General features: G+C 38.4%; 1 protein-coding gene across 1 annotated transcript; it reads right to left on the reverse strand.

Moving 5' to 3' along the window:
* Positions 1-2,660: 2,660 nt before the first annotated feature.
* On the reverse strand, positions 2,661-13,973 carry cth (cystathionase (cystathionine gamma-lyase)). Its single transcript, XM_041040835.1, has 12 exons — positions 13,731-13,973; positions 11,225-11,306; positions 10,906-11,001; positions 10,651-10,760; positions 10,118-10,252; positions 9,924-9,981; positions 9,283-9,360; positions 8,623-8,775; positions 8,077-8,198; positions 7,453-7,505; positions 7,023-7,161; positions 2,661-3,718 (listed from the first exon to the last, which is right to left on the reverse strand). The coding sequence occupies exons 1-12, from the start codon at positions 13,914-13,916 to the stop codon at positions 3,701-3,703; spliced, it is 1,230 nt and encodes a 409-aa protein (XP_040896769.1). The 5' UTR covers positions 13,917-13,973; the 3' UTR covers positions 2,661-3,700.
* Positions 13,974-17,498: the final 3,525 nt, after the last annotated feature.

A 17,498-nucleotide genomic window follows, 5' to 3' on the forward strand; every position in this document is an offset into this window, starting at 1 on the left:
GCAGCTGTGTTTCAGGGGGAACATAATCCAAAGCCAAAATGTACAAACAAAAATGCCCTTTTTCAGATGGTTGATCTCTGTTGCAGTTCACTTCTGGGTATAAATGAGCAAACGAACCACATACAAGCTGTTTCTGGTTTTCCCAGAACAGCAGCAAAATTGACATTTCTCAGAATCAATACAGGATTAATTATTTTCTTTCCCTTTTCAGTGCAGAGTGGTTAAAAAAACGGTGATTGAAACCCATCACACATAATTATTGTTTTTTTTCACCTGATGCTGTTCAATAGGACTTCAGTGAGGCCCTTTGTTGTTTCAGACCTTAAAATAGATACTCCCCCTAGCAAAGTGTAGTGACGTGCACCTTTTCTTTTAAAGCTTGGACTCTCAAAAAGGAATGAAGAGCTGTGTCACCCTTTATGCAAACTTAACACAATACAAAGAGGATAATTCTTCTTCAAATTACATAAAAGAAATCTGTGAAAATTATGACCATTTTCTGTCCAATTTCACTTTCAAAGAAAATATGTAAACCTGAGATTAAGCTCAGTGTGAGACATTCAGAGCTGCAGAACCATTTATAACATGGTGACTGTGCTACAAAAATTAACATCAAAGTGGACATTCATTATAACTATAAATGTAATAGATGTCCAGTGTAATACTCTGAAGGTCAGCTTTATTTGGTTCATTTGGTTGTCTGTTTCATTCAATCTTCTGCTTCTGTATCATTTAATATTAAGGGCTAATACATCAATTCAACTGAAACAACTTGCCCCATTCAGCATATTTTGGTGGTTGCAATGCAGCAACACATAACCAGATCTGTGCTGGGATTATGACTCCAGTTATTCTTCATTGTAGTTCTTTACTGGTCCTGGACACAGATGAAAATTTAATCAACCAGGAAATGGGTTTATGTATCGTCTCATTTACCCACAGTAATTTACAGGGACAATAAAACTCAGTATATACACGTTATAATGTTGCTGTTTAATCTCACGCGTCTCCTCCCTGCAAACAAACTGACTAATGGGAGTGAGAGTTAATGCGTTCAAGGTTCATTTTCTCATTAGGTAAAATGCTCACGAAACCAGCGACTACCAGAATACAGAGGTTGATTAAACATTTAGGTTAAATCTGGACCAATTGTGAGAAATCAATCTCACCATGTTGTATGTCAGTAGCTATTTTTTGATTATATCATATGATCTTCTTCAGGAGGTGGAGTTTGCTCAGTCGTCCAGGAAGAGTAGACCAGACTAAACTGGGTAATGTTTTTTGGATGCTTTGTTTACATAAAACTATCGTTATATATGTTTGTTTGTGTAAAAACGGAATTCAGGTACAGCCATAACTGATTCTATGTGAAAAATCAACTTGAATATTAATAATATTAACTGTCAGAAACTGGACTTGCCACTCTTGAATCCTTCTCCTCTTTGGTGTGTTTTGGTAATTTGGTGCTCACAGACTGTTCAGACTGACAAACATGACTGTGCTGTTTGTAGCTGATGTCACTTTGCAGGGTTTCTGAGAACCCAAGTCAGTATTTCAAACTGTTGCCTCTTGCTGCCATTTTTGAGGTTGCAGTCACTGACACAGCATTTTGCCCCCTGAGCTCCAAACCACTTATCTGTAGATTTGCGTACATGAATGTCATCGTTGACTGTAGATGTGATGGAGTGCAGACAGCCTCCTGCGAATGCAAGTGGGTGGTTTCTTCTTACTGTGATGCAAAAGACTGAAAGCACGCACTGGGAGTCACAGCAGCCACTTTATGTTTATACTGAAGATGTTTGCCGCAGATATTGTTGTTTAGACTTATGATAGCATACGTCATTTAGCAGAAAGTGTAATTTCATATCTGTAAAACAAACACCTAAAAATTCAACATAGCCACTAAATAACTACTCTTCCCCTCAGCTGTGTGGTCAGGAACTTTTGTTCATGTTTGACTCTCCAAAAATGGCTTTGGATGACTGAAAGGAACTGACAAACACTAAAAACCTGAAGTGATTGATGATTTTCTCAAGGGAAATCTAACCGCACACTCAATGATGACATCCCACTGCATGAATGCAGGCTGGGAGTGTTGAAATTTCAAACACCTCAGTAGCACCTCTACTTTTAATGCAGAGCCTCCCCCAGCCCTGTTTCGACTTTAACCCACCACTTCCCTAGAATTCATGCAATCTGACTGGACATGCTAGGTTTCATAAAAGTCCCATGAGGCAGTGTGATGGTTGCTGAATTAACGCAAAAGCAAATTCTGAATGCTTTGACACAGATCTGTGAGCTAGTAACCTGAATGGCTGATGCAGAATCTCCTTAGAGATATAAAATCGATTTCATGCCTGTAGGTAACATGAAATTAAAGTTCCACTGAATCAAAACCTTTAGAAGATGATAATAGGTCTTCTAAAGAGAGTTGAAACCTTCAGTCTCCTCGTGGAAATATTATTGATGGTTTGGTCATTAGGCAACTAGCTCATTTGATCCATCAGCTAAAACCCCAGCATGCAGCCCACAACTATCCAGGCTAAATTGATCGCGGCGTATTGACTCGCTATGGTTACTGACACTGAACTCATAATTACACCGCTTGTGTTTGTACAGAGGAATGGTCGAGAGGAAGCAAGACACACAGAGACTTATACTGCAAACTAATTTTAATGGATCTGTCAGTTACATAAATTACATTGATCATTAGCAGTCTGCCCCAAATGAAGCATATACATGAGCAGTGGTATGAAATGTGGTGGGGTTGGGAGGGGCACAGAAGGAGGAAGGGCCAAAGAAAATTATTTTCTTTGCACAAACACACACACAAAGCTTTTCAAACATTCAAATATTATTCTGTGAAACACTCCTTTAACAACCTTAAGTTGTTACCTTGAGCACTATGAAAAAAAACTTCAACACTGTCATTGCTTGGAAAGTCTGCTCTAAATAAGGCTTGTCCTTACGAAACACTCGCTCATTTATTGGCAAATATCCTGATTAGTCCCAAACCTTAGGAATAAGATCAGCATCTGCTCAAATCAAGAAATATTTCTGGCTTTTGGACTGTAGATTACGGCATTAGCTTTGACAGAATGTGGTTACTTCTGCTGAGAATTCATTAATACATCTACGTGTCTTACAAAGCAAACTTACGCCAGTTTGAAATAGAAAATATGGGAAATTATTAGTACACATTACAGCTGCAGATGTACTAAGGACAGTGATATAAAACTTTTCATTTGGGAGGCTGGGCTGTGCATCAAAATTAGGAAGCAGTTTTTATAGCAAGATGAAACAGAGAATATTGTGTTTGGTGTTTTTCTGCAAAAACTCATACTGTGTCAGTCTTGACTGAATAGGACTTTACCCCATTAAAGCCTTTCAAATTAAAACAAAACACATGCAAACATCAAAACAACCAAAACCAGCATAAGATAAATAAAATTACAGCTGATGGTCTAGTAAAATAACCATTAAAAAGATTCTCAGTTAAAAACTGTTAATTATTACGAGATAGTATTTTTTTTTTTTTTTTTTTTTTTAAAGAACAGCTTGTTCCCTGATAGGTGCTGTTTGTGCGCTGGACTGAGGTACCATGTGTTGATCTGCGATGACTTAAGACTTCAGGTACCTCCGGTCTTCATCCTGACTTGGACTGATATAACCTCAGCCGCGAGGATGCCCTGAAGACATTTCATTTCTTCTTTGGATGCTATTAAAAGAAAACAGGAAAAGAAAAATTGACTGGTGAAATCGATACTTGGTACAGCCCACATCCAGGAAGCAGCAGGCAGACACAGGCTACAGTTAATGACATGCTACAGTTTTTCTGAATAGACCCGTTTTCTTGGAGCTAAGCAAAAGAAGCACAACCCATACACTCATTCCTCCTCTCTTTGCTAGATGAGCTGAGGCGGGATGCCAAAATGTCTGCCATAAAGGCGAGTCAAAGGCAGATTAACAAGCGGCCCAGTGCAGATAAAGCCAGTCAATAAACAAACACCACAGAGCAAACATTTTGCTGGCAAGATAATATAAATGGTATTCACCCACCCAAGAGTTCCCAGTGATTAACTAACTAACAACCAAGTTTGTGACTCAAAACTAACCCCAGAGTGAGGACACATGACCGGAGATGTAACCGCCTGCCCCAATCTGACCTGAAGTCCTATCCAATTAAATGCTTCACCCATCAGACATGCCTTTTCCCAGGGCCACAGACAGTCATTAGAGATATTTGTCTCCATTTAATTTCCATTTTCTTCAGATGAGCAGCAGAGGGACTCAGAGATGACATCTGAATCCTGAGGAGAGGAGGTGGTGGTGGAGGATATGTCTGCATGAGGTGGCAGAGAGGGTTTCAGGAAATTCAAATTCTCTACTGATAGCCAAGCGGTCGATAGCTGAGAATTTGTGGTGTTTCATCCAAAACCAGCACACCACGGCTCACTTAATACAGTTTTAATGTGATAAAATCTCAACCAAATCTGGACTTCATGCCAAATTGATTCTAAATGAGCTGTTGCATCCTCGCAGTTTCATTAGATTTTAGTCTTTTTTTATTCCTCTATGCATAATATAAAATAGACAGGAACCCTCATCCATAGACCTTCCACACTGGACAGAAAAACAAAGACTACAGCTATCATGCCAGAGCAGAGAAAAAGGTAGAGGTGTAATAAAACCTCAGATGCCTAGTTGCCAGAACTAGTTGTTCGAGCGGAGAAAGAGAGAGGTGATAAAAATGCAGATGTTTGGACGAGCCATGACAGATCTGAGGGGTAATGGTGCACGGTGCTACACAGAGGTGAGAAAAGCTGAAACTGAGCACGGATCTTGAAAGTGGATTCTGGGAAGACTGCAGTATTTCTGATGAGCCATGTGTTGGTCTCTTAAGCAGAAATGCTTTGAATTTTTTCCACAGCAAAAATACTGAGAAAAAACATGCGGCTAATAAATCAACTTCAAGTATTTTTATCTGAAGATATGGGCGCATTTGTGTGAATCCGTAAACATTTTCCAACTTTAATAGGCTAAAACAAAGGAGAGAGGCTTTGGGAGAGTACATATAAACAGTCCAGACTGTCAAGGATTTGCTGAGCAAGTGCAAAGGGAGGAATATCCCTGATGGACTGCACTGAGAGGGGTTTGCTCCAGACTGCAAATACAGAAACCTCACAGTGCATGATGGATCTGGTTGTGCAGCAGAAGGAGAGGGGTTTATGGGTTGGGTGGATACGCTAAAGCCTGATGCAAAGTTCACAGCATGAAACCGCTGCATACTTAACTTAATCCTGGTCTGCAACCCTTCCTGCCCTGGCTCTCCCTAAATGTTCCCAAGATAATTACCACATCTTCTCCAGGCCTGATTTGGCTTCATTTTGACTGATGTGCCATATTTGGCACTACACAGGTCAAATTCATATTTTATTGCCTGCAGGGCAATGTTTCTTATGAAAGTTGCAGCTTGTTTGTTCTCAACTCCAAATGGGAACAGTTGTATGGATGCTATGGATAAGCTGGAGATTCCTAAAAATAAATCTGAATGCACATTTAAATTAAAAAATAAATCTGCCCACAGGTTAAGGTCTCGAATCACGTGACAGCACTGAGATTAGATATTAACCATGTAACTGTAAAGTGCAGAGAACCACAGGTCCATTTATCCTCATCATTTAACTACACGTGTGCCGTCTGTATTCCCTTCACAGCATTCAAACCATAAAGCTTGGTGTGTAAATTAAGCTGTGATGGAGAATAGAAACTGTGGTGCATTAAATACCATTAGTTTTTTGTGAGGTTCTCTGCTGACCAGCTTTCAAATTTTGTTTCAAGAATAAAGAAAGTTCCATGTTAAGCAAGCGTCTAAGGACATTCTCATCTTTTACTAACAGTGCATCTCGATAAAAAACACTTATTTCTAGAAGGGTAACTTGTGTAGGATGTCTGACTCGGCTTTTTTTTTTTACCTAACATGGCAAATTCCAGTATTAAATGGAAGCTGGTGGCAGTTGTAATGCTGACACAGACTACAGCTATAAGTTATTTCCTGACCGTGGTTTAAAAAAAATAATAAAAAATGTGTCCCAGAACCAAAAGATGCAGCAGTGAGAGAACGCCCTCACCCTCAATACTTAGCATACATACAGTACATAGCCTATGTAAAATTACTGCTGTTTGTCAAAACTAGAAATGTTAGATACCTTCAGCACAAACAGTATGAGTACATGATGGTGTTTACTGTGACAGGCTGTATGGCTCAAGAACAGTGCGCTGACAGATTTTCATATCTTGTGGATATGAATGGAAGCCAATTGATGCTTGATGGTAGAAAATTTACATTTAAATGTAAATACAGCAGCAGGATTTGCAAAATGGTAAACGGTGATATTAAGTAAACATACTAAATACACTAAAACAAAACCAGCCAGTAAAATGACTGTTTTTCTCAGCAGCAGGGAGAGACTCAGCAATTCACATCTGTCCCAGCTGTCAAACACTGACTACTGCACATCTGTTTTCTACTTTGTTCTCAGAAAAATCAGGACCAAAAGAAATTTTTTCAATCCAAAACTGTCAGTCTTACTTCTGCATCAGAGCTGAACTACAGATAACTTGCAGCCGTCACTGAGTCACACAGAGCCTTACGAATATTGACTGATCAGCATTTATCAGTCATTGATCAGGGAATTTTCCAAACTGATGCTTTACAAACAGCCACAAACAAGAAGTTACAGAGTGACCCATCTCGCACTAAAATCGGTGTTGTTTCCCTCAACATCTTATGGTAAAATACATTGACGCAAAGTCTGGGGTTCTGACCAGATCTCATGTTAATTGCTATAGAAAAAGGACCTAACGCACCAAGTCAAAACAAGTCTTCTACCAGACAACTTATTAGTGTAGAATAACTAACCTAGCTTCCTCAGGCCAGTAGATTCCTTCTTTGATTGAGAACAAACTTTATTGGTCTGAAGAACTTTACTGTTCTCCAGTGTTGGGTGTTTAGTACTTACAGCAGCAGCCAATGCCTGCTCCAGGTCTTCAATGATGTCTGCCTCATCCTCCAGTCCTACAGAAAGTCGGATCAGTGTGTCACTGATCCCCAGCACGCTCCTCTCGTTTTCTGGCACCGATGCATGGGTCATAATCGCCCTAAATTATGATAAAGGACAGAGACACCTACATATAAGCCCAGTAGAGAAAAACATCCTGAAGCTTTAATAGAGATTAGAGCAGAGTCTTTGTAATGGAAATAAAGTATCTTAATTAAAGTCAGTTTATGAGAGTCTGATAGGATCTCCTCTTGATCTGTGCTGCCCCCTTGTGGTGCTATTTGCTACAGTACCGATGAGGATACAGAAAATAAATATTTTTAGTATTCAGCACTGTTAAGTACCAAAAAAACAACACAGAACTAAAAGTAATTTATTTTGTAATACTTACGGATGTTCTGCTAAACTTTCATAGCCACCAAGACTCTCAGCTATCGCGAATATCTGAAATAAGAAAACACAGGACATGAAGTAGAATGTAGGACAGGACATAAATTACATAACTACAGAAACATTCTATTATTTCTATTCTATTCAACAGTCTATTCTTGCTCTTATTTTGTGGTTGGTTTCTGTTACAAATAAAATAACAGCAGGGATCTGGAAAATCAACAAGAAACTAAAATGAACCCTTTATTGAGGAGGCAGTTTCCACGATGAACAAATTTAATGCTTTTTACGAATCAGTTCTTTGAATACAACTTTATTTCAGTCACCATATCCTTGGTGCCTTTTCATGAATAAAATATTTTAATTATTGTTTCAGGTCTGGACATCAGCTCTTTTACTGGACAAGCCTCCACCAGGAAATGCCTGCAAGTGAGAATTAAGTGATTTGCTAACACATCCTTTACAGTTGTGGCACTGAAGTGTTTTTTCCCCTTCACCTTTTCCAGTCAGTCTGGAAATTTGAACCAGTAGTTTTTCATAATCCCCTCCAGTATCACAACATCACCCACTTGTTAAACAAAGACCAAACAAAACAGATTAAATAAAAAATTTACTGCCATATTACTTTCAGGCTTTTGAGGAAGGTGGTGGCGTGCTCGAGTTTCCCCTTAATGTAGAAGGTGATCATCCCCGGACACCCGGTGCATTGTCTCTTCATCACTTCGTGCTGGGGGTGAGAGGGCAGGCCTGCATTGAGGGAGCGAAAACACGAAGAACCAGTGAGTAAAGTAGACTAATCCTGTAACTACCACTCCAATTATTGACAGGTGGAGGTGAGTCCTTTCACAGACAGTCTGTGGGAGTTCAGTTCAGTACGGTTCAGTTGAGACAAATAATAAGATACCAGTTTATTCTGAAAACTTGTAACAGGTCAGTGTGAAAGGCCTCCCTAAGGCAGCGTGATATTAAATGACCCATAATGACAATGTGCTCAGCAACTATTCTTCCCTCAATTCACTCCATGTTTTGTAACATTCTCCCATACACTTGTACAAAACAGTAGTTGTAGTTTAACAGTTTGGCACTGAAGAAATAACGGTCATGTCTCAACACTGATACGATTTGAGTTGTGAATAATGAGGATTTTATATCAGATGTGTCGTGTGATCACCTGGGAAGATGACACGCTCCACCCTGGGATCAGCCTCGAGAAACTTGGCAGCAGCCATAGCATTCCTGAAGTGCCGCTCCATCCGCAGGTGTAGCGTCTTCAGTCCACGGTTACACAGGAAGCAGTCAAAGGGAGATGGTACGCCACCCAGTGCTGAACCATGGTAACAGTACATGTAAGAAAACAAAGAGGTTATAAACAAAGCCTCCGAAAACCCAGATCAGGCAAACAACAAAAGCATAAACAAGCACTTTCTACTGAAAATTGGTTCAGAACTTTGGCCTCAGGAGCATGTTTTGGTGCTTTAATGAGTGAATCTAGGTCAGGTTGGAATAACCAGTCCACCAAAAATGGCAGAGCAGGACATTTGGTAAGATTCCAGAGCTGTTCACTTTTTGAGATCTGCTATATGTCCATAAAACACACGTCTGGTCTGGTAAAACTGGAGCCAGCAAACATTTGGCTTCCTGCTTGATAAATGATTTAAACATTAACTAACAAGATATTTGGCAAATAATTTTCTGTCAGTTATTATCTTTTTACTGGTGTAATGAATTGCATGTTGTTAAAATGTGTTGTGTACCTAACAAACACATTTTAAGTATGCACACTGCAAGAGTAATTGCAGTCTGGATTGTAGTTTGTTGTTTTTCTACTCACCATTTTGCAGAAACTTCAGTCGCTCATACAGATCATCACGGTTCACTGAAACCAGACCCATTACCACATCACTGTGACCTGCAAAATAATGACAGGAATAAAATAAAAGGCTGATGTTTCAGGAAGTCCCACGTTACTGAAATTGGAGCAGGAAATGTTTCATTTGTGTGTGTGTGTCTTTGTGACAGGGTTATAGCGCCTCTCTTGAGGAATAAAATTGCAATAATTTGAATTAAAAAGTCACAATGTTAAGAGAATTAAGTTCTGATATATTGTAGAAAATGGGGCTATATTTCAACAACAGCAAAAATGCATTATAGTCAGATTGGGCGGATTTCACCACATGCAAGTTTTAACGTTGTCTGTAATGACTACTTATCTTTAACAAGGACTTGTTTGATGAAAATAGCAGGTGATGATCAAGTCCAGCTGTTTCAGTTTCACAAAACCTATGGTAATGAGGTCCTCATTGGTGAAAAGTACAAACTACAGATCCTCCTTTTCCCCAATATTCTCTCCAACAGGGCCCCTAATATGACCTAATGATGTATCTTTGTAAATCCAGTGATTTTGTGGTTTAGATTGTGTCAACTTTTATGAAAATATCATGTTAGTAAAATGGGAAAATGTATACAACCTACCATTCATGTATTTGGTGGCTGAATACATGCAAATATCAGCTCCCAAAGCCAAGGGGCGCTACAAGAGCACAAGACAAACACCTGAGTTAATCATTCAGCGATTTGTTTCCACATGGACTGGAATTTGATTGCAGGAAATGATTAAACAGCTGTTTCAAAATCAAGAGCATGAAGTGCGCATCTGTCACTCTCACCTGGAAATAGGCAGACATGAAGGTGTTGTCAACAACCACCACTATATCTTTGTTGTGCTCGTGGACCAAATCAGAACAGGCCTTGATGTCAACAACCTTCATCGTGGGGTTGGTGGGTGTCTCAATCCATACCAGCTAAAAGCAAGCAAAGAGAGTCTGTCATTTCTCTGTACCTGCACGTTCAGGAGGGTGAATCAAAGATGTGGCAAGCACACACACACACACACTACATCAGAGAAAGTTAAGAGACAGCTCATATGCCAGTGCATTTACCATGAATGTCAATAACAATCATCACACAAAGTGCTGATTCACAATGAGCACTTAAAGTTTGCACAAAGACACACCCGATTACACAACATGCTAGAAATACTGAAAGAAGAAGAGGCAACTTTAAAGACACGCTGTTCTTTGTTTACTACAATGTGTGCTTAATTGAATAAAATTATCTGTTTGAAGAGAGAACAAACCACAAAACCAACAGCTGTAGACAAACAACAAAGGGTAATTTAAATACTATTAAATTGACTTACCTTAGTGTTGGGCTTCAGTGCAGCCTTAAGCAGCTCTGGTTTTGTACAGTCAGCAAAAGACACCTCCAGACCAACTTCAGTGGCAATTCTTTGGAAGTAGCGGTTTGTGCCTAACAATTAAGAAAGTGAAACTTGGTCAGCATTTCCAAGAATAAAATCACTTACGGTTGAAAACCATCTCATGATATGGTTTCACAGTTTAATGGTTCATCAGCCATTTTGTACAGGTGCCTATGCCTCAGAGAGGTGTCTCACCGCCATACACGTCATCCATGCAGACAATCCCTTCCCCTGCTTTGAGCATGTGAGTAATGGTGACTGTGGCTGCCAAGCCTGAGGCAAGAGCAAGGCCTGCAGGGGAAAAAAAAGGCACAAAAGTCATCAAGACCAAAAAGCCTTTTCACGTCATCTTATAACTTAACACTGAAATGTCTGACTGCAGGTCTGCGTATTTCTCATCAGTTTTTTGAAGCATCAAACATGAATCAAAACGATGAGTTTTTTTTGTGCTCAGATGTTGTGAAATATTTCCTGTCTGTGGAGAATGCTATGATTAACAAACAGTTTAACTTACAGTACTTTGCTCCATCCAGAGCTGCCACAGCCTTCTCTAGACAGTTTCTTGTAGGATTTCCACTCCGGCTGTATTCAAAGCCCTACATAAAAAACATTATTAGAACATTTCAGTCAAAACCAACATTTATAATAATATATTGCATTCAAACACCAAGAGGAAGTGATTTTTTCCTAGACAACACAAGTGTACTTCTTTATCACCTCATCATCTTTATCACCTCATCACAAAAACCGAGCTGTGTGGGAGGGAACAGGGTTCAACAACAGCTCATTACTTGTACTGACTTGCCAATACCACATAAAGGATTAAAGTTTGTTGGATTATCTGTTCAGACAGGACTGAAAACTGTGAGAACCATCGGTAACAAGCCAGAGAATGTGACATAAGAGACTATAGCTATGTCTGTTTATAATAACACTGTAAGGCGAGGAAAGGTGACCTCACTCACACAGTATTTACCTCTTCACTGCTGAACAGAGTGAGATGTTATATAAGTGCTTAAAAAACTTTTTAAAAAGTTGTTCTGGTTAGGTGAAGGCAGCAAACCTATTCCAAAATAAGAGTGTATGTTGTCTACAAGGAGGTATATACATGACATATACATTTTGGACTGTTAACATGAGAAACACATAGAGGGGAATTCATAGTTTCAAAAAAATGACTATGATAAGAAAAAGGAAGACTTCTGAGGGATGTTTGTCATCGAGCATATTAAGTTGTTGGAGTAAAAACAAAGAGGCATGAAGATTGGAGACTGTTACCTATGGGAGTAATTGGAGCTTGAATGGCCTTAACCTAAGGGTTTTTGTGGCTTATCGCTCTGCGAATACGGCCACCTGTAAACATGCAGTAATAAAGCAAATAGCACTTGAGCTTAACGTTATTTTTCTAGTTTAACAAGTTAACTCTTGTTTGAGTGTTTAAAATCTGAACAAACAACAACCACTGTTCTGAACGATAAAATGAGCACAAACTATGAGCTTGGTCAGAATACTGTGCAAATAGAGGAGCTCAGCGTACCAAGGTCTAGAAAACAAGGTCAGAGATCAGGTCAGGTAATTTAACTGAGGCTGCAGTTTTAGCTGTTAATGCTATATGCATGTTGTGAGATTTGTCTTAAAAGTGGGAAACATTACAGACAATTCACCCTAAATGGATTGTGCCTTTGTGTGAACATGGACATGTAAAAACTTAAATAACCTCTGTACTCATTAACTCATTTTATGTAGTGAGCTGTCCTTGTGCCAGTGAAGTTACAATGGCACTACTAGACTTATAATCTGTAGCCTACAGTATAATCATTGACAGAGACAAATGGCAGTAGCACAAGTTATCCTTGCATGCAGCAAATATGCCAGCTGTCCTATCTGAACTACAGAGAGGATATGATAGGGAGGGAAGAAAAAAAATGGATATTTAGTCTGAATTCCCAGACATGGCCTCTGGGTCATTTCCATGCCAAGAGAGACATTTAGGTGTTTGAAATTAGGGCTATGAAAGCAAACATTTTAATGTATGTAGATAACACAAGTTTACTATTCCTCTTTTTGGTCCTTATGTTGTTTTATTTTGTTATTCTTGTGGGAGACTTGACTGCTTTAATAATGTTATTTCCCACTGTTATTAATAAAACTCTTGTAAAGTATTTATTCATCTGTAGTGGTGGAATGTTACTAAGTATATCAAGTGCTGTTCTTAAGTACAATTTTGAGGTCCTTGTACTTTACTTGAGTCCTTCCATTTTATGCTACTTTATATAGAGGAAGTACACCCTTCACTGCATTTGTCTGACAGCTGTTGCTAGTTACTTTTCAAATTAAGATTGTACATTTAAAACTATGATGAGACCATAGAATACAATAAGAAACTCCTTACAAGAAAGCATTGTCTACTTGATCGTTTCAGACGCCTAGGATTTTCTAGCAGTTCCAACAAAGAGTATTTATTTCCCCTCTAAACTTCTCACATGGTTTCATTTCAACACTTTGAGGCCAAAACAGGTCATATTAACCAATATTTCACAAAATTTGAAATAGGATATTACAAATTTCTGTAGCATGTAGCCCCTCAGATTTAACCTGGGACTTTTTGGAGGGGCCCCGGCCGCAAGGTTTGGAACCACTGAACTAAAGTACCAAACTGTATATAAAGTCAATGAAACTACTTTTTTTTTTTTTTTTTTTTTACAGTTCCATAGGTATTTCCATCGCTTATGTATTTCTGCTGGGAAACAGGCTGATTCGGACAGCATTGGTTTATTTCTTTACTGATAAGACAAAGGACTTATGAAGACAGGGGGATGGGCCTTATCTTTACTAACAGCATGTTTTTATGACTTAAATATCTTCAAACAAAAACCGACTGCCTATTATTCATTTTTTGCCCACTTACGTCCTCGTGCATTACGCTGTATAGGGTCTGTTTCCCACACGTGCACAGTACCGGATCACCATCACCCCCTCCCCTCCTCCCTTAAATAACCTAGTCATATCGGGCTACTTACGGCGTGGTTTCCTGGTCCGTGCTGCTTGAACGTGGTAGAAAGAGAAATCGGCGGCACTACAGCCATTGATTTCCATTGCTCCGGCTCCTGACCGACGTGAATAGCCTCTGTGGCGAACGATTTAAAAGTCTTACGGAACCCGTCGAACAGGTCGCTCTGTTCGTCTTGTTTGTGCTTTTGAGCCATGGTAAACGTGGACTACAGTAGACCGGGGATGAGTATGCATTACCGCTTTATGGTAAAGGGAATAACCATTTAACAGAGCCGTGGGCTGCGGTTGTCCCTCTCAGCCAATCAGCGCTCATCAACAAGAAGCGAATTGGTCGTTGAGCAGGGGCGTAAAACCCACGTGACGCAGCACGTTGTTTGCGTTGTCTGTGTAGTCGCCTATTCGCCAATGTCATTGGTGTGCGCTCTGTCCCGAGTGTGTTATAACTGCTTTACTGATGCAACGTTTCCTGTTATTTGAGTCAGGGGACACATTTTAACTCCAATGTCTAATTTTATTACAGATTTACTTCTATAAGTTCCACTGAGCTTAACAGTCAGATTACCATCAAGATCAGCCTTACAATTGTAAATTAATAAGTTTGATAAAGACAAAATCCCTTCAAGATTACAAAATCCCATCAAGATTAAAAGCCCCACGTTTACTTCACACCATTTGCTTCTACATAATTTTGGCTCCTCAGACTTGTAAGATTGTGCTGAGTTGTTTTAAAGTTGTGTTTTTGTAAAAATTACTTTCATTTTTCTTTCTGTGGGTTAAGTAATTAAACATTGGTCATAGTTGTATTATTCCATCTTAGGAAAACTAAGGCTGCAAGCCACTTATTTTCTTTAATAACTGGTTTAAAGTTCAGTGTATAAAATGTCAGAAAATTGTGAAAAATGCCTGTTCATTGAAAGCCAAGCCAAGCATACATGTTGAATTTATTTATTTTGACAATTTAAGTGTCAAAAGTGTTTTCAATTCATTGTCAATCAATTGAATCAACTAATCATTTCAGCTCTAGAATACTGGCTAGGTTCTAGGTGCCTGGGGAAATAATGAACCATGTATAGTGGAGATCAGCAGGGGCCCAATAACAATTTTTAGCCCTGGGACCCCTAGGAGGTTAATCTTGCCATGCACCTAATACAATATTCAGGTTAGGTCCCAACCACGACCATGACAGTTCTAGATGTGAAATGATACATTGAATTTTGTGTGGGTAGTGTAGCTGTTTCCATTCTTGAGCTATAGGGGGAGGAATTGCTCTGTAATGACTCAGTGATAACACTGGGAGTTTGCTTTGCTTTACTCTGCCTGAACCTGGTGAGTCTGATGCCCCAGTAAAACTTAGGATGCTATTTATGATTATTTTTATTATCAGTTAATCTGCCAATAATTTTATCAATTAATCAATCGATCGTTTAGTTCATGAAATGAAAGTGACAAAAATGCCCGTCAGAACTTCCCACAGGCCAAGGTGACATCATCAAATATTTTGTTTGACCTAAAGTCTAAAACACTAAAAGTCTAAAAGTTCTGCTGACAGTTATTTATTAAAGCAGAACATCTGAGAAGCTGAAACAAGAGAATGTTTGTTTTTTTTTCAGTTTTTGCTTGAGAGATGACAGATGATGAAGGGATTATCAAAAAGATTCTTTTTTTTTGTTGATCAACCATCTGATTAGTCAATTGATTGCTTCAGCTTTAAATAACATGCAATCTGAGCATAGACAGAACTATGCTCTTACACTAATGGATAATATTATGTACTAGAAATTTGAATTACAGTGGAATATATTGTACAATTACAACTGCCACACAGTATGTCTGTTGTCTATACACAGCATCTATTACATGTCTGTCTATCCGTGATATATACTTTACAGTTGTAGTCATGCACACTAAACAGATGAAGATATGTACTCTGAAAAGTACAAGCAAACAGTGAACAAATAAACAGCAGGTGAATTAGTAATGTTTTATATATATATATATATATAATTTATTTGTTTATTTATAAATCCAAGTGAGCACTCTTCTCAGTTATGGGAAAGAGTCACAACAGTTTCTACAGAAATCCTGTTTAATCTTGCTTGTTATTATTTTGGTTTCTCTTATGGCGATAAGGAGAAACTCAAGCATTGCCGTGAACTTTCATGGAGATGTTTTATTACATTTTTTAAGGAGAACAAAAGGATAAACAGGCAAGAGATTAAAGACTATAATGTTTATTTGTCTTGTTTGGCTATACCCTGAAGTCAACAAGAGGACTGGAAATAATTATCCATCTGTGCATCTGGGGCCACTGCTGGTGCCACCTTTGATATATTTTTATAATCAAAATGTAAATTGTACCCTTATCCGTCTTTCCCATATTTTCCTTAGGCACTGACCCAATGTATTGTGTCTGCTGCTCTTAAAAGTGACTGTCTCAGAGAATCAACATTCACATCAGTACAGTACTGCCAATAGTTTTAAATTACACAAGATTTTAAGATGAGTACTTGTATTACTAGTACAGTACAATTAACTATACCATATACTGTCTACAGTGGTGGGAAATAACTGAGTGCATTTACTGAAAAATGCAGTTTTGAAGTACTTGTGTGATACTTGAGTATTTTTATTTTTTGCTATTTTATGCTTATGCTTTTACTATATTTCAAAGGGAATTGTTCTACTTTTTACTGCACCGACAACTAAAATTCACATTTTCTACTTTTAGTGCATTTTGCTGATAATACTTATGCATTTTTTTTATATATAGTTATATATTTAAGACATTTGCTGCTAATAGTAGTAGTAAAAAATAGAAAAAGTACTCATCATGCAGTTTGACCCCTTTGATAGTATTAAATGATTAAATGTATCATTGTTTTTGAAACGGCATTTTGGCTTTTCTATACCGTTGGGTGGAATAATATAAGTATAATGCTTTGTAAAAAATGAAATAGTAAAATCATGGCCAAAAAGTATGTATAGTTGTAAGTGGCATAAAAAGTGTAATATCTACCTTTGAAATGTACCTCACATTTGTGCTCAGGTACAGTACATAAGTAAATTTACTTTGTTATTTTACATCACTGGGTTGGATTACTAGGTTGGATTAGGATGTGGAGCCTAATGGAAGCTAGGGGTGGGTGGATTGATACTACTGATACAAAGTCTTGTTATTGATAAGTGTTAAAAAAAAAAAAAAAAAAAAAAAAAGGTCCATCACATGTTATATCACATGCCCTGGGTGCATGATCACCCCTGTTAGTGCTTCAATATCTGCATCTGTGCTGGTGTGGCCACGCGTGCAGTGCTCAGCTCTTTAGTTCAGAGATTTCACATAATGAAAATTTGTTATTTATCATTAAACATTAAACATTTTGTCTTGTGTTTAAACATGTATGTGATTAAGTAATTACACACAATAGTAAAATGTTTATGAAATTATTTGGTGTTAATTCAACTATATTCAGAAGTAACCAATTAAAAATGCGTTCAACTCATGCATAATGACATATTTCTCTCTGTTACATTAGTTGCCTTTTCCAAAAAAATTGTTTTGATATCTGTATTGATATTAGTGACCCTGGCTTTGGTATTACTTCAGTCAAATTTTACAGACTTCACTGTGCAGTGGCAACCCTTGGGGCGTGACCCGACCCACGCACGCCGTGTAGAAGCCGAAGCCTAATCAGCTAGTGACCGTTAGTAACCTCTCTCGAACTCTCGCGATAATGCGAGGCGGAAGACATCGGCCGAATCTTCCGTACTAGTCAACT

The sequence above is a fragment of the Toxotes jaculatrix genome, chromosome 6 (assembly GCF_017976425.1).
Source record: "Toxotes jaculatrix isolate fToxJac2 chromosome 6, fToxJac2.pri, whole genome shotgun sequence".
Lineage (NCBI taxonomy): Eukaryota > Metazoa > Chordata > Actinopteri > Toxotidae > Toxotes > Toxotes jaculatrix.